Source organism: Accipiter gentilis, chromosome 19 (assembly GCF_929443795.1).
Source record: "Accipiter gentilis chromosome 19, bAccGen1.1, whole genome shotgun sequence".
NCBI classification, from domain to species: domain Eukaryota; kingdom Metazoa; phylum Chordata; class Aves; order Accipitriformes; family Accipitridae; genus Astur; species Astur gentilis.
In genome coordinates, this window is record NC_064898.1 from 2,352,809 (window position 1) to 2,370,848 (window position 18,040).

The 18,040-nt window shown below is 35.7% G+C and overlaps 1 protein-coding gene across 6 annotated transcripts in view; it reads right to left on the reverse strand.

The window, feature by feature from the left end:
* Nucleotides 1–18,040, reverse strand: part of NBEA (neurobeachin) — a 509,146-nt gene that overhangs the window by 312,860 nt on the left and 178,246 nt on the right. For 3 of the 6 annotated variants that reach the window (XM_049822904.1, XM_049822903.1, XM_049822902.1), the window contains exons 25-30: nt 14,644–14,667; nt 11,992–12,172; nt 10,733–10,863; nt 9,339–9,446; nt 7,438–7,606; nt 5,940–6,035 (exon numbers count right to left, since the gene is read on the reverse strand). In XM_049822904.1, coding sequence (XP_049678861.1) covers nt 5,940–6,035; nt 7,438–7,606; nt 9,339–9,446; nt 10,733–10,863; nt 11,992–12,172; nt 14,644–14,667 — 709 coding nt within the window. The remainder of the gene's footprint in view (nt 1–5,939; nt 6,036–7,437; nt 7,607–9,338; nt 9,447–10,732; nt 10,864–11,991; nt 12,173–14,643; nt 14,668–18,040) is intronic. The other 3 variants (XM_049822909.1, XM_049822905.1, XM_049822906.1) reach the window with 2 other exon arrangements.

The following is an 18,040-nucleotide window of genomic DNA, read 5'->3' on the forward strand; positions in this document are numbered from 1 at the left end:
GGAAAACAAAGAACAGTGTAGCAAGGTACAATACCCTGAGTATTGTATACCTATGAGATCAGAAAAACTTGATGCTTTACTTGTCTTCAAAGAAAAAGCTGTTTCTGCAACTTTTTAATATAGTTCAATCTGTCAAGGAAAAAAAAAAAAAAAAAAAAATCAATGGCTGCCAGTCCATCCACAGCACATACCTTTAAGAAATCTGTTCATTTACAGTGCTTTGGGAAAAATACAGACACTGATATCAAGGGAGTTTAAAAGCCAATCAATTTTTGATAAAATGTTGTGATAAGCTACATACTGATTTTCTTCACACAATATGTTCTAAGGTAAATTGCACTGTTGCGGTGCTTTCATTTCTGAAACACTCCTGAATAATGCTAAGTGGAAACATCAATTTTTAACTGAAAATATCCTTCCATTCTTTGGTAAACGTTAGTTGTGTTCTCAGTAATTAACAGGCTGCCAGCTGAAGTGTAAAAAAAGATTATTCACACTTTTCCACTGCTAGAGCTGTGGAAGCACTGTTGAAAGAAACAGCAGTCCAATAAACCTTAAGGGTAAGCAAGGATAGCTTCAATAACGACCAGAATTGAGAAAACTCATCTTAAGTGATCCTGACCACCATAGCTAAAACTATTTCAAGTTCGTAGCTGTAATTTGAAGAGGTTACTTGGGTTTACGTGATAAGGCTGATTAGCTGCTATTAACAGAAGATACTGTGCTCCTCTATTTCTCCTGTGCCTTATTCCAATGACAAGATATTTCTGCTCTCAAAATATGTATCCATTACCCTCTAGCTGGTAAGAGAAAGGGCTACTCTCAATTTTTCAGTCTCAACTTCCACACCTTCCAGACATAAGAGAGACATTTTCATACCAATTTTGGGAAAACATCCCTATCTTACCAGAGAAATCACCTGAAAGCAAAACATTATTTCCTAAGCTATTCCGATTGCTGCCATTCCTGAAATACAAATGTCAGTGTTTTATGCTCAGTTCACAAGGGTAGTTCTTACTGACCGAAAGTAAGATTCATTTGCTCGCAAAATAAAACAGAAGCAGCTTGTCTACCTTCCATGGGAAGTAGCTTTGCTTACTGGGACTATCTTCATCCTTCTGAATTTGAAAGCAAGCTTTTCAGAGGACTCAAAATCATCCCCCATCAGCAGGAGTAGAGATTAAGCTTTAGCACTGCTTCCCTACTAAATACAACACAGCTCGGATTTCTCACACCAGATCTTTGTGGACGATGTTGCTAAAGATGAAAGCCAGAGATTTTTATAAAGGAGTACGCTAGTACCTCAGACTGCAGGCAACAGTCTCCTTTGAGGCTCTCAAGCACTCAGCAGGCACAAAGGGAAACTGGAATACTTGTAAGACAAAGAAGAACAAAACTGAAAATCCCCTCAACCATACAACAAAACAAATCAGTACTCAAAAACACAGTGGAGAAAGGTGCAGATTAGTTGCATCGCACAACGTTAGGCAGGGAAGAAACACGGGGCTGTTGGAGGGACAATGATACGCGTTGCTCAGACTTACTAGATGCCAGGCACAAAGGGAACGTGCCTGCCAACCATTAGGTTGAAGACTTTATGTAATTGTTTAGATGGCTATATAGTTCCTACTTTCAAACCACATACATGTAGTACTCACGAAGAAGAATATGTATCTATGACCATATATGTAACGAATTATAGCTCTCTATGGGATGGGGATATTACCGAGGCACATAATGTCATCAGACTGGATTAAGTGCCTTAAAGAATTTCATGCCAGCTTTTGTCATAAAGCAAGTTTTGTGTCTGGAGTTCGGTTAAACCTTGTCAGAGGAGCCAGATTAATCTGGCCAAGGCAGAGGTGTACAATGATATCTATAGTGAATGGAAAAAGATAGGGATTTCTAGTGCCCGACGTATCTCACTTTTAAGGAGATCTCTAAAGCAGATCAGATGAATTATTCCCTAAATGTGCCCTAACTTCTCTCCACCTGTTTTAAAGGGAGACTAGGATGACTAGCTCAGACACGGATTCACTACTGATATTTTCCAGAAAGTAAAACTCACATATGACTGAGGATTTCGAGATAAAACCTGAAAATGTAGTACAGAGCTTTTGGTCTTACTGGAATACCCCCAGCCACAAAGACAGTGACAAAGAATGTTTCTATCATCTTTGACTAGTCAGGTGAAAACAACTCTCCCCTTCTGGAAAAGACATTGTTAATGCTATTCCCATCTTTACTACACCTCATATTTTCATTATGTTGAAGAACTTATCTTCATCACAGACAGTTGAAGAAAGGCGATGAACCAAAAGGTCTGTAAGGCCAGGCAACTTTTTAGATCACTTGACAGGCTCTTGCATTTAAATAATTCTTGGTTTAAAGTGTCCATTTCGAAATCTTCACAAATGCAGAGAAACCAAGCCATTTGACATCCCAGAAGTCTAACTCATTCTAATTCTTTGGTATTGTGAATAGAAAGAGGCAAGTCTGGCAACATTTACTTTTGTAGGACTGTTTTTCTCAAACATCCTTCAGATGCAAGAGAATAGTTCTGATCTGTTATTTTCCTTGAGACTGTGATAATAAATGACTCCAAAGAGTGACATTATATATGACCTAAACTGAAAAGAGAAGGAGCTTTCTTTTCATTTTGCAAGTTCTGCTTTGTCTGACTAAGCCAGACTATTTCAGAAGTACTGCAGACCCTTTAAAGTTATCAGAAACTAGTAGGAGAAACACTTGCAACAAACTGATGACAAGGAGTAAATCTACAGCTAAAGACAAATGCTTCTCCTCCCCATGGATCAGCTTAGAAACGAAAATAAATACAGAAGTATAGAACACGATAAATAAACACACATTTTTATTGTTTAAGGGTAGTCACGGACGCCACTCTTTTTTCTTCCTTCCCAGGTATGTCCTTTCTCCTTTAAGGACCATAGGATAACATATAGCTTGAGAATACTACTTGATTAACAGTAAAAGAAACATTAAATCCTTATATTACCACCTACAAACATTTCTAAGTGAAGGTAGAATATATTTCCCCGCAAAGCCTACTTTAAAGCCTTTTATTTCAGTTCTACATTTTATTCACATATGATAGCATCAATAAACAAGGCAAAGGTCAACATTTTATATGATGAGAACCAAAAAGCTTCATATCAATTATAATGATGTTTAAAATTTTTGTAATCTGCACTTGACACCAGCTGTAGTTGCTCATAAGAAGCGCACCCGAATCACATACTGTAACGTGCCTGAGACAAGTAGGGTCTCACACAGCCTTAAACATATTTTAACTAAAGATACTGCCCCATGTAAAGAAAGAAAAAAGAAGCATCACTAAGAACAAAATCAGTATCTTTCTTGAATACCAGTAATATACCTACTCCTATCTTACCCTTCCCCTGACAAGTTTCTGGTCAGATAGTTAGATTCCATCGGCTAAAAAGGGAGCTCTTTTAAGCAGCCAATTCCTCTCCCTTTACTCATCGAGATCCGTCCCAAAGTTCTAACAATAATGATACAATTTGCTGTATTGAATTGGACTGACAGAGAATGAATCCTTTACATCCATTTAGTGTCATGTGGAATGAATAAAATATAGAGACTTTACTTTCATGTAACAACTGAATTTTTATCCATCTTCTAATAAATAGGATTTTGCTTTAAAAATACGTATTTACTTTTAAATGCTGCATTAAACCACTCTATAATATATTAAAATACCTTAAAATTTAAAATAATATTCAAATATTACATGCTTGCTGTCAACATCTGAAAGCATGTCAGATCACTAAAAGGAAACCAATTGGCTTAGCCACTGGAACGAAAGATTCTTGAAATGACAAAATAGGTTTTGACTTTTAGCCTTTTCTGACAGTGTTGGCAATTTTTTTTTCATTTCACTTCCTGCTAATGGTGTTCAAAACTGGGGGACTGGGTTCTGAATATATAAAGCAGAAACATTTTTCTTCTCTAACGGGTAAAGCAGTTAGGTGTAAGAGGCTGAGACCTCAGAGTTAAAACCTTGAAGGACATGATGAAAAATAAAATAACTGGCTACAGATGACATTTCCTTTACTGAATAACTTGTTTCTAAAGCCAAAACACTTTTCTTTTGTATCCTGCTTACACTTTTACTATCACTCTATTGAACTATTTTAAAAACAAAACTATATTTTACTTGAGCTCAAGGAAAAACAAAGTACTATAGACAATAGTACAGAAGACAATTCCTAAAAAATGCTTTATCTGAAATATTTTGGTGAGTTTGTAAGGCTGCCTACATTTCTTCTTAAACTTTTTTCTGCTTTCGTTACACATTTTAGTCATGTACTACATGTGGATAAGAAGAAAAAACTGTTTTTCCCCTCCTTTTGCCACCCATTATATAAAATGTCAAGCTTTGTACAAATAGCAACATGATCTCATTTATGTTGCGTAATTTATTTTTACTGTATTAAATTTAATAAAAATCAAAATGTCTTTCAATAACTGTGTTTTAAGGCAGTCTAACCAGTCCCAGTTTTCAAGCAAGGGTGGTTAAAGCCAAAATATCCTATGCCTGATACACAGAAACATGCTATAAATATGGGGGGGGGGGGGGGGGGGGGAGGGGAAGAGAAAGCCACATTTAATGAAGTTTTAGGGGTTTATTCTGTAGTACCACATAATGCTGTAGTACTCTTCTGAACTAAGAGCACATGATTCCTTTTTTTATCAGCGATGGATTAAATCATAGAAATGCAACTATGTCACAACAAAGAATATTACATGAGCAAACCGAATGTCCAAAAATGTATTTTTTTCTTTGTATGGCAGACAATAGTCTTATTAATCAAAATCACAAACCCTTACTAGTTGTTAGGATTTAAAACAATTTATAATATACATACATGCACACACCAAATTTTAAGAAATGCCAGATTAACATAGTGATAGTTTAAGTTGATGTAATGAATATTTTAACATCATGCTCCCAGAACAGCATATGATAAACATAAGTTGCATTATTACTAAAGTAGGAAGTTAACCATTTCTGTTCTTTCTAAACAGGATGCAATTTTAAAACTCTTAGGCTTTTTACAAAGCAATCTTTTCACCCATGGAGATTTTTCAAAATTATACCAAGAATTTTTCATCAGGTTACATTTTTCAACATATTTTACATTTCTGTATTTGCAGCACAGTGCATGCAAATAAATGGGGAAATGTACATGCAAACTGAGCTTAAGTTACATTCAGGTAACCCTCTCCTTTTCAAGTAATGACATCTGAAAAACATTCCCTACATTACATAGTATCTATTAAAACAAACAAACAAACAAACAAAACAGATCAGGCCCAAAACATATAATAGTTGCTGTGGTCACAAAAGCAGTTTCCTTCAAGAAAAGCACAGCACAGCACATTAACTAACAGGCATAAAATAATTCACGATACATACAATATCAGAGGTTTACATACCATCAAGAGGGCAAGAAAAAAAGCAAGAAAGGAAGGCAAAAGAACAGGAAAAGGTATGGGGAAAGGGAATACTACAGAAGTACTACATACTTTATCTGGTATGCAATATTTTTAAAATAGGTCTGATTTTACGTTTATGGAGCTAATATTGTAGCAGAATAACCACAAACCAAAAGCATTTAAAATTTTCTATATCCATTCCCTCCTCCTGACTGCTTTTTTCTTTTTTTAATTTTATTTTACTTCATAGTAAGTAAAGTTAATAAATGGTAGTAAAAGTGGGAAAGAAATTTCCTAGAGAAATGTAGGCAGGAAGTTTTAAAGGTATCGTCAGGTCTGATCTCCATGTAACCTGAGGCGTATACTTATTTATCAACAATTACATGACAGTTAGTTCTTGAATTACATTACATTAAATAAGAACACCCAAACAGGTTAGGAGATGATGTTAATATTACCTTTGTAAAATGAGTGGGCAAAGCTCTGCTCAGGAATTAACTTGGCAAGGAATCCATGGTTCAAACTTGGGTGAGGGATAGATGGTATGACCACAACTGTGGAGAAAATCATGGAATCAAATGTGAGCCAGCTAGTATTCATGTGTGGCCTGGTCCACTGTGGATCCATGACAGATATCCTATCTCATTGAAACATGCAAATATGGTATTATCAACAAAAAAATGCATTGCTAAAGGAAGAAGATAACTTCTGTATCAAGAGATAGGAAACAGCATACCTATTATTTGGGCACTCCAAGAGCAACATTCATGGGGAAAGAGAGACACGGATAGATAGATATATACATACACACGTACACAGGCAAGACAATCATGGGTGAAGTAGTTCACGGAAACCAGCAGTTTCTTAGTGCAGAACCATAACACAGAACCAGGAAGGCACAAAAAAAAATATCATGATTTCTCATAACTGACTACGTTCATGTAGTACATTTAAAATGGAAAGCCTACAAGCATATGGACTTTAACAATTACGTATAAGTAGTAAATTAAAAAATCATGATGAATCAGAAAATAATGACTAAATGTAAATATGACACAAATCGGAAGACAAATTCCATGAAGAATGAAAATTAGCAACTCTATAAATGAAGAAGGTAATTAAAAATCAATACAAGTAGAAAAACATACATAAAGAGCTTCATGGACAAATTCAGTTACTGTTTTCAGCTCTTTTAACACAGAAGGTACAGTCATAATCATTTTTTAAAAAAACCCACCTAACTGACAGTGTAAAATACTTGAAACAAAGCGGGGTAAAGCTTGCATCCCTAATTTCTGACGGGTTTTGACAGCTAACAGACTCCCTCCCTCTCAGGCTGAAGAACACATGCTAGTAAAACCCACTACTACTAATAAAAATCACGAACAGTTCAGTCAAAGAAAGCAATAGAAATGTTTCCTTTTTATTATATTGTTTCCATAGGCTTTTAAATGCAGGCACCAACGCAGCGGGACTCCAAGAAAGTACTCAGTCCTCCACCACTACCCTTCACAAACCTCCTCCCTCAAACAAAAGGAGTTCACATGGGCAAACAGCTCTGGTTGCTGTTTATGTGTTTCATGGTAGAGAGTTAAAGATATCTGTTCTTCCTAACAAATAACAGATTCAGGAAGTTGTGCCGATCAACTATCTTGTACTTTACAGCCTTAACTCCATCAGGCACCCTGTTTCTTTTTAATTATTTTCAAATTAAAGAAAAAAAAAAAAAGGCATAAAAAGCAATATGCAAATGAAAATTAGTTATACCCTATAAGCAAATATACAGAATAACTGAAATCTGCCAATGTATGTTAAAGAACCGAATGATTAGACAGGAAGAAAGTAGCAAGTAATTTCCTATTAGGATCTTAAGCTACTCACTAAAAATACTTTGTATTAAAATAATTGCAGTTCTAAAACCAAAAATCACATAACATTTGAAGAGAACAAATGTACCTGTACTTGTTGGTGAATTTATTTCTTGTCTGATATTTCTACCTGCCTGGCTCCCAGACCGTGCAGTTTCTCGTTGTGGTTCTAGGATATCGCGGTATTTGGAGACCATCAGAACGGAAATAAAGTAGACTACCGCCAAAGCTAAGAACTGAGCCTGTTTGCTGTCGTCCTGTGTTGGAGAAAAGGGAACAGATCTATCGTATCAGACCTTTCCATACAACTTTCACACAAGATCATCACACGCCTTAATAAAAATACCTCCCTGAAATGTTGTATCTGCTAGCATAGTAGCAGATGGATTATGTCGAAGACTTAATGGATTTTCAGTGAAGTACTATGCACACAGCATGCATTAAGTACTGAATTCTACAGGTAATTTGGCAACTACACACGTCTCCGGGACTGTGGAGTCAAAAGGCTTTTCAGAAGAGAGGCCTGGCTCTGCTCAGAGTTCTTTCAAGGCTTCCCAACAGCAAGGGCGACGGACTTCTGCCGCCCCAAGGACGAGACTCCAGAAGCTCCTGCCACGAGAAGGTAAGGGGAACTACTGCTCAGAGGGACAACTAAGCTCGCTGATGCTCTTCTAGCTAACCCTGGATGCATAAGCAGGCACAACCGCTTCTGGTAACATGTCAAAGCGGGAGGGATATGACCGTTGTTTTTCTTCCAGCAATAAATCCCAGCTTGTACATTCTGACTTCTCCTCCAGCAGGACTGCCAGCAGCAGCACTAGTTTCCCAGGACTCTGATTTAAGCAAATGCCAGGACCACAACCACTTTGCTATCTTCTTTTCCTCCCACCCTACGTAGTCCGCTGTTCTATGCCAACTACCATCTTGGATATCATCCTGACTGAGCTTAAGCTGCTGTAGTTCAACTGAAATGTCTTTTATTATTATTATGGTGTAAAACCCAACACGGTAGAATTAAGACTTCAGCCTCTATCTACTCCTATAGTGGCTTCACCTTGTCTCAATTCCAGAAGTATGGATTTTCTATTACAAATCCAGTGCTTGCTTTCCGTGTTTTCTGGGTGTTATTTAATTTAGCTGCATGTCTTTGCAGTTCTTAAAATAACCAGAAATCCTCTTATTCTCTCATAGAAATGCCAGAAACAGTATTTCCCTTATTCTCTTCTCCTCTAGTTAAGAAAAGAGTAGTTGACAGAAGATCTCCACCCAAATTCAACCTTGCCCTTTCAAGATGATGGGGTCATCCTGACAGATTTTTTTGTGTCAAGTTCAACTTTCTTCTTTTTAAAGCTATTTCTAACTTCAGCCTTCAATCCACTTGAACTTCGGTTGGAGAAGTTGAAACGTATCTATTTGCGTATATATAATAATAATTCTTATCGTACTGCTTTCAAAAACAAACACATTGAGGGGCAGTAAACATAAAATGTTTTTAATGCTAAAAACAGTTGCAGACAAATCTGAAAAACGTTTTTATATATATTGATGTATAGTATGTGTGTGTGTATATATATATATATATATGTTCAGCAGAAGTAAAAATTGTCTTTATAAATCAGTTTGCTGCAGTTCTGTAACACATATAATAATTCTTCCTCCTACCCTGGTTGGACAAATAGCTGACACCTTTGGTAATACAGTTTTAATCAACATAGGTCATAACTGATTTATTCTGGCTGTGATTATTTGGCTAATATAAGATCAAGTCTGACTGTTAAACACAGTTACCTACTAATCTCAAATAGCTTACAGAATAATTTTAAAGTGCAGAAAGTGGCTGGCAGTTACAAAGCCACGAGCAGATGATTTGCAGATAATATACAAAGTGCAACACGTGAAGGATACTTTTAATTCAGGTACGATCAAAATCTCTTTCAACATATAAGTGATGATTTTGCAGAAGAATGAATTACAGCACATATTACTCACCACATCACGAAAAACTACTGCTCGTAGACGATTAATATCAACATCCTGAAGAAGCCTATCAGGGTCTTTTATAGGAGAAAGATTGCCAGGGACATTTTCAAGGGGAGTCTAAAAATAAAAAGTAGTGAGATTTCCCCCCCCCACCAAATATCAAAGCATTTCTGTTAGAACCTTAATTTGACACCTTTTTAGATATTGCATCAATCTTAGATACTTTTTTACTACCAATATACTTCCAAGATAATACTCAGACAAGGGTTCTAAAAATAAAGCAATGTTTTGATTTATTGTCTTAATACTAACAATTTAGATAAAAATTTTTACATCTTCCCAGTACCTCAGAACAACTCTATCTCTTCCCAGAGTTAAGATAATAAGTTGCACACAAATGGCTATTTCAGATTACAGTTGTTTCATAGCAGTACAATAAATTATTTCTATTACATGTGTTAAATCTAAAAATGATGAGCAAAAATATTTTAAAACATCAGTTTATGTTCATTTTACTGAGAATTATTACAGACTACTTACAGAGTAACTGCTATTATTACAAAAGCATAGAGTAGTATGCTTCCTTTATAAAATGATAATGTAATACAAATGATGCCTAAACACCTAAAAGTCTCCGTATACTGATTTGCTTTGCACTGAATGTGATAAGGTGGAGAAATGCAATGTTCTTGTGAGATTTAATGAAATAATATTGTGAAAGGAGCTGAGTTTGTAAATGGTATCTGAAAAAGTCTTTAGAGAACAAAACCCACTGAATTTAGTAATGAAAATATAGTAGCAAAAAAAGAAATCCTTTACGTCATACAAAGTGTTGTATTTTAGTGATAGGCTATGCTAAATTCTTTGAGATTTTAGTTTCAGGACTCCCAAAGTCTTAAAGCTGTAAACAAGTTAAAAAAAAGATGAACGATGAATTAATGAAACTGGAAAAAACTAAGCTGTAAATATTAAACAAGTTTCATTCCTAAAATCAGATAGAAAATACTGACGTCTAATATGCATGCAAGCATCTGTTGAAGTTACCGGGACTCAGATGTTCCACCAACAAAGATGTGATGGCAGGATTTCATCAAAACTGCAAGTGCCCTGACAGATCAAAAAAAGCTATGCAGGTATAGATGACAGATGTGGGTAAGGGGACTTGCTCTTTGAAGTAGACCAAGCAAGAGCGAAAAAGCTATTTAAATTTGCTCCAGTCATACTACTGCAGTAACGTTTTCTTGTTTCAAATAAACCCCCTCATGTACTTTTGCTTTAAACCAGTTGATAGCATAAATCTAAGCTTTTGCCAAGTATTTGAGAAGGCAGTTAAATTATCTTCTGATCCCATAAAGAAATGGTACAGACTTGTCATTGCTGTTGGCCACCGAAGACTGGGTTACCTTGGTTGCTGCCGACGCAGTTACACCCTGAAGAGCGTCTTGAGTTTTACTGCTGATTAACGACGTCTTGTTCACTCTCTCTCTCTGCCTTTGCCGACATTCTAAGCAGTTTCTCACAGCCACACAACAAACTAAAAAGAAGTGATGAAAATGCTACAAATTAGAATATTTTCTCATTGTTATATTCAGAACACCAACTAGCAGTCTGTACATCTAGTTTCACATGTCAATAACCACGTCCAAATAGTAAGTGCAACGTAGTTCTCACATTAGACTCTGTCGGTACTAAGAAAGCATTATGGTGACTTATTCACTTCATTCTTTAGTTGAAGAACTAAATGGTTTATAGAACTGCTATCTCATTATATTAAAGTTTGAAAAGTATTAGCCCTTGAACTGGAGCTCTCATATGTTATTGATTGTTTATCAACATTTAAAATCTGAAAGCACTTATGTACAGCTAGAATAGGAAAAAAATAGTAGGTGGTAATTTAGAATTTGATGAAAACTGATCATTGACAATAAACCACAAGTTTTATACCAGGAGCAATATAATTATCAATGACCTAGTAAGTGGTATGAATAATAACAGGATAAAACCTGAGTACAAAAATTGTTCATCATTTGAGGGAAGAACAAGTATGTGGGACACAACATTAGCAAAACAGCATCATGCCAGATGACAGTCAAAATTTAATGTTCACAAGGATAAAGTGATATGGTTTGCATAGAATAGTCTGAATTATTCATATATTTTTAAATTCCCTAAATTAATTGTAACAGTATATAGTAAATAGTGAAGAGAGGTACCAGACTATTGCAAAATATATTAAGGTCTACAGAGTCTGCACATGCATCCCATGCTTTTAATCTTACATAGCTTATGAGTAGTCTTTCAAATCCATGGAGACTTGGATAAGGAAATGTGCAACATGCAGGCAGCAAAGAAGTTTTAAGAAAAAAAATATTTTTTTCTCCCTTTACTTAGTTATATTTAATATTTTTATCCCCCCCCCCCCCGCCAAATATATACAACTTGAAATACATAGGAAAGAACAATCTCAGACATGTCATTTTAACTTATTTTTGTGCCTAAACTGAATCAGCCTTATAACTGTGTCAAATCAATAATAAACAGGATTTGTATTTTATCACATCGCAGTCAGTACAAGTCCTTTCCTACATGTGTCACTGTTTGATCCATCTGTAGCTCACTGATCTGTAAGTAATTATTTAATACATACTGTCTGCTGACTTACCGAGCCTTAGGCACTGTCGCATTAGACCTCCAGAAGACATGTTTTTTTCAGCTTCAATCTCACTAAAATTTAGAGAACTGGCAAATACTAGTACATCAACCATTGCCATCAGACGGCTGAGAAAAGTTACTGCTGTCTCTGCTGACATTCCTTGTGTCACTTCAATATTTTCCAATTCAGTCTTTAAAAGGAGATAATTGAATTAAACAGTTTGAACACAACTGAAATATAAAGACAGCACATACACGTACAAATCTAAATTGTTATGCTTAACGACAAATACATTGAGAAGTTATTTAAATATCTCCTACTATTACCATTAACATAAACTGAGTGACATTCAAAGTAAGACAGCATGAAGAGTGAGAAAATCGTTTACATTTACATGCTGTATTAGACGAGAAAAAGTCTAATATAAATGAGAAAGTTATTAGCAATTACATGAAGACAGAGCGGCCAGATAGTAAAACAACGCACGGTATATACGGGTGCAACGTACTCTTACATTCTTCCATAGGCTAAGCAAAGTGACAGGTAACAGCTAAAAGTAATTGCTGTCTGTACAGCTTTTCCGTTCCTTTAGATAAACAAGTAACTGCGAGGGAGCGGAGTGGGAAAACCCAGACAGTTTTGCCCTGTTCCCGCAAATCGATTCTCCCCGGGAATGCTCCTACGGAATAGGAACGTGACAGAGTGCAATTCTCCCGGAGATCAGAGGAGAGCACGGGACGTTTACGCCCGCACGACAGCAGCAGGGAGGAAGGAAAAACACGACAAGTTATATGGCGAGCAGCTCCCGTTTCCCAGAGAAGGGCCATCGCTTTCCTAATGTAGTGTCGGACTCTCCGTAATGGGAATCCGCAGAAAAAAATGCTGAATGAGGTCAGTATTTCTGAAATCTAAAAAGGGGTCATGTTTTTCTCCAAAGATGTCCAGAGTCATGTTTTCCAATGTGCTCAGGTGCCTAACAGTGCAGATAAGTGAGGAAACAGTAAGTTGAATTAAACAAATAAATATCTGTTTAAATACCTTGACCTCTGGAGCTAGGCAAAATTGAAAACGGAATTTAGTACTTGACTGTGTCCATATTTATATGCCTAAATACTGTTTTTCAGATTGTTTACAGATGGTCGATTCTTATTGATTGTCAACAAGATTTCAGATTGCAGGGGTTTTCTGAACAGATAGTTTGGTTCCTTTGAAAGGTATTATTTCCATTGTGTTTGATTATTTTTATTCATTTGCTTAGAAGTACCTCTAACAAAAATTCAAAATATGTTTTGTGCTGTTAAGGCCATTTCCTTCCAAAGAAACAGAAGTACAGAAAAATTAAAAAATTCTTTATTTCCATACTTCTAAAAAAATTAGTATCCTCACTCATGAGTCACTTTTTAGAATATTTTACATCCAAAATTATAAAAGTGCAAACTGTGCCAAACGGTATTGAAGAAACAACCGTTCTGAAAGATGAAGGATCTAATGTGGCACGTGTCACCACAACGATAGATACCACTTCATTTAATTTCTCTTAAGGATGTAACACGTTGGTTATGTGAGTGATTTAGGAAGGGCTGTCATCTGTCTGATTTGCCCAATAATATCAGAAAAATGGTAAAACGACAACTCTCAGAAGAACGATTTCCAGCCTATCTTCTTTAGCCAGGTCTCCCCCACCTAGCGTGTGTTTTTGGAAAAATAAGTTGCTGGGTTTTTGTAACAGACTGGAACATCATTTTTGAAAGCACTCATCCAAAGAAAATATATTTGCAAAAATCTATAGCCGCAAGAGTCTGCTAGAAAAACTCATAGGCGGCTATACAAACTTGAACTTCAAACTCATGCCTGAAATAACATCAGGCTTGCTAGCAGCCAATTGACTGCCTGCTGTTGATTTTTCTCAAGCTTCAACTGTATTGCATCAATCATAGTCTTAAACCTTCTCACAATATCTATTGCTTTATATTTTTTTTTTGCAAGTTATTTAATAAATTCATTTTATATAACACTGCAGTGTATTTTACCAAGATTTTTGCAAATTTTGAATTGAAAAAAAAAATCTCTTTTTTTACAAATCTCCCTAAAATTCTGCTGGATGGAAGAAAAAAAAAAGAAAAGACTGACAGTTTTTTATAGCAAAACTTACCATCAGTTCTACCTGTTAAATACAGCACATTGATATTCTAACAATGTTTAAAATAAGCTTCATTATTCATGAAGCTGCCTTCAGGTATTAGCAACATTTTAGATAGGTGCAGCTCAAAAACTCTTTTTAAAGAGAACTGATCACCATTTCATGACTACTCAGCGTACTTTAAGAGCAGTAACAAGTCTTCCATACAATTAACATGTTCAGAGCCTAAAGAGTTTTTCTATTGACAACTATATATATATATATGTATAACTTTTAATTTATAATTTAAATTAGCTCATAGACCTGCCTACATTCAGTCCAGTAGCTAACAGTAAGCATCATATTTGACAATGCATTAAGGTACTCAAGGGCAACATGCTAGGAAAAGTTAACAATTACACCCAATCTATTGCTATTCACATCCTACTATACGATACAGGAAAATAATAATAATAAAAAAGCCAAAATATTAAATGATCAAAAATAAGGTATTTTTGAAAATGCAGAAAACTGAAACTTACAGCAGCAATACTAACCTTAGAACCCTGGACATGCAACAGACAAAACAGACAACAGATCACAACAATAAAAGAAAAAGAAAATTATTTAAGTTAACTAAAAATACAATGTAAAATTGAAACAAATTAGTATCTTGGAATTATACATTTGTTTAATTTATAATTAGAACAGCAAAACATTTCAGCTCAGCATGAACATTTGAAAACAAAGAGTTCTAAGAGATAGCTATGCACAAGGAAAACTGTAAATCTTGTATTATTACGGAGTTCATGTAAACACTGATTCTTCCAAACCAATCTACAGCTTTTATATAGTACATAGAGCAATTTTATGAAGCAATGTAAACCAAAGTAATGTTTTCACTGATTATATAGAAATAAAATGAGCATTTTACAACAAGCCATTCGACTGAAATGCAATAAAGTAGTTTATCCTTGTATGAGGAGGCAAATACATTTAAAATGCTTTGACAAAACAAATATAAATCACAAAAAGCAAACTGGTTCTTCATGCATAATGTTCCTTCCTTTGAAGCAACACAAGATAGTTCATTATATGTATTACATTGGGGTGTGATTTCTTCAATGTAAACCGGTGTCATACTGGATATTTGAATGCTTTTGAACCACAGAAAAAAACCTGAAGATTCCCTAAGCCCCTGCGCCCAAGTTAGTCTTCAAATTTCAATGTTCACAATTAAATAGGTGTGTTAAATTTTTATGGTTTAGCTTTAGGTACAAGCATTTTCTCTCTTATCACAATGAGCTAGGAACTAATACTTAAGTTTTCACTGGTCATGTTTTAAAAAGAGAAAGAAACTGAATTCTCATGAGTATGTCCCTATTTTTGTCATTTAAATACTGGAAAAAACCTAATCTAACAAAGAAAAACAGGCTGAAACAAACTGCCTTTTTTTCCTTCTGGAACGGAAAATACCATGTTCAACCAGTTTTTAAATGTGTCTTCCTCTTTTGTAGCTGGATGCACCTCGAGAATTAACCTGTGGCTATTATCTCTCGATTACTAGCTGACAATTTTTACATCAGTGTGTCACTATTGATTCTGGGAATTGTTATAGATCACAGAGCACCCGTGGCACCACACGAGTCACGTTCATGATAATGCTAATGCTATATAGAGGACATACAGAAAAAATCTCTCGTCTTGCCTTTTAATCCACAGACCTAATAAGGCTGTCTTTAAATGTTTAATTGAGTTCTGTAGACAGCTGTTCATAGAACACCAGCAGCCCTCAGATCACAACTTGAGAGCTGCTGTTTTAAATGCTGCAAGCAAGAATTAGAATTACAGATTTCACAGAATAAGTGGAAAAACAAACTAATTGTAAGGGGCCTGGAAATTTACTCTCAATTCTCACATATATTTCAACTCCTCAAATTTCTTTTGCCTTACTCAATGTCCTCAAGTCCTTGTCACAGCTGCTATCCTTGTAGTAAGCAATGATTACTTCAAATTCCTAGCTTGTACACAAAGTGTTTTATCTGGCAACCAGCTGCTATTAAAAGAAAGCATCTTCTGCAAACCCGTTTCCTTACGGCTCCCCAAATATGTTTTTTTCACACCTGTACACCATCTTAAAAATGCCTTCCTTATAGCTGTAATTAAAAAAAACCAACAAACCCTCAAGGACCTCCCCCACAGAAAGGAAAAAAAAAAAAAGGAAATCAGTATTTTATATTTTATGACCTGCCTATAATATTGGCAGAGTTATCTAATATCCCCAATTTAATAAGCAAGACATCAGAATCAACAGTGGAACACACTCCGGCTTATATTGTAAAACAACAAAACTGGTTATATTTTTTTGTTAATATTTGTTTCAATTCAAATTGTTTCACGTACACAATTGACAATCCTTTAAAAAATACCAGCATTTGAAGAAAGTCCTTGTACAGACCCTGAGACAGAGGTGGTATAGAACTGAAATTACGGGAAATATTAAAACATGTGGGAATAAATGACTGTGAATCACAATCAACTTTCCCCCGTATTTCATACAAACATATAACCTTCACTATTTTCTTGAGTCACTCACAGACTTGTGAGTGGTTTGTTTTCACAGATAACGCATTTTTTCTTTTCTTTTTCCTGTTTGTATTGAAAGGCTCCTGTTCACAGCACTATTCAGATCATCCTAGTCTGGATTAAAAAAGCAAGGCGAAAGGCAGGTTTCTATTACAAGCATTCAATAGAGAGGAAATTCCATAACTAAGATTGCCTGTTCTACAGCAGACAAGGGATCGGGGGTAATCTTCCACCCAGCCCAGAAGAATTGCCATTTCACTCCAGATCCTAACTATGCAAAGGAAAAAGTCTTTTTGAAATGGGAAATTCCCCAAACATCCATCTTTTTAAAGAACTATGACAGTACTGCTTTTTCAGCAAGGGAGGGAACACAATACAGAATCTGTTGCACAAAAGACAAAAAACCCAACAAACCACCTCCGATACTGCAATACATTGCAATTCCTCCAATACTCTGAAAATCATTTTGGTAAATTTATCCCTTGGCTCTTTTCTGCATATAGCCTTAATTAATTCAAGCATCCGATATTCAGCATCTATTCCACTAATGGGAAATAGGTGAAATGCCTTTAAAAAAGAGAGGCAATAGGACACACCTAATAACAACTCACTCTATAGCAAACTGTTGAGAAGAGAGTTTTGTAACAGACATTTAGGGCTGTTTAACAATGAGCAGCCCAGGATGAGGCCTCTCCTGAACTCAGACTGACACGCTGAAGTCAAGGAACTGTGGATAGGTAGGACTGCGAGATCGATAACGGAACCGTGTGTTTCTGTCTGTCGCCGTCTCTGTTAGAAAACAAGCAAGCTACCTCGTAAAAAGAGACGGGATTCAGCTCCAGGTTAACAATCGCTGCAGTCGATCGACCCTAGAGGGGTCTGGCGGACCAGCTACTAGATGTCTACATCAGAGATAGCGAAATAATTTGCTTCTATTGAGTAGATCTCCATTGGCTAGAAATCTAGTCCACACACAAGTACTTCAAGTGGATACCTAAATTTACCCTGATCTTTTCCTGATTTCCATCCTGTTTTATCATCCCGAAGTAAAAGGGTGGAATGACCTTTACTGTCTGTTCTATAAGCTTTTTGCTCTCATATTTGGTTATTCCAGACCAAAAAGTAAAGTAATTTTTAGAAGTAGATGTAAATACGTGTCCGATGCCACAAATACGACACACTAGGAGGAAATAAGTAAGTACTACTTCAAAATTTCAATATGGGCCCATAAGGCCTTCAGTGGGAATATTTGAGTCACCATTCATGAAAGTGAAAAAGGAAGAAATGAAGTAAAATGAGCTCATACTTGTTGATAAACTCAAGATTTGTATGCTACACAATCTACAAAACGTG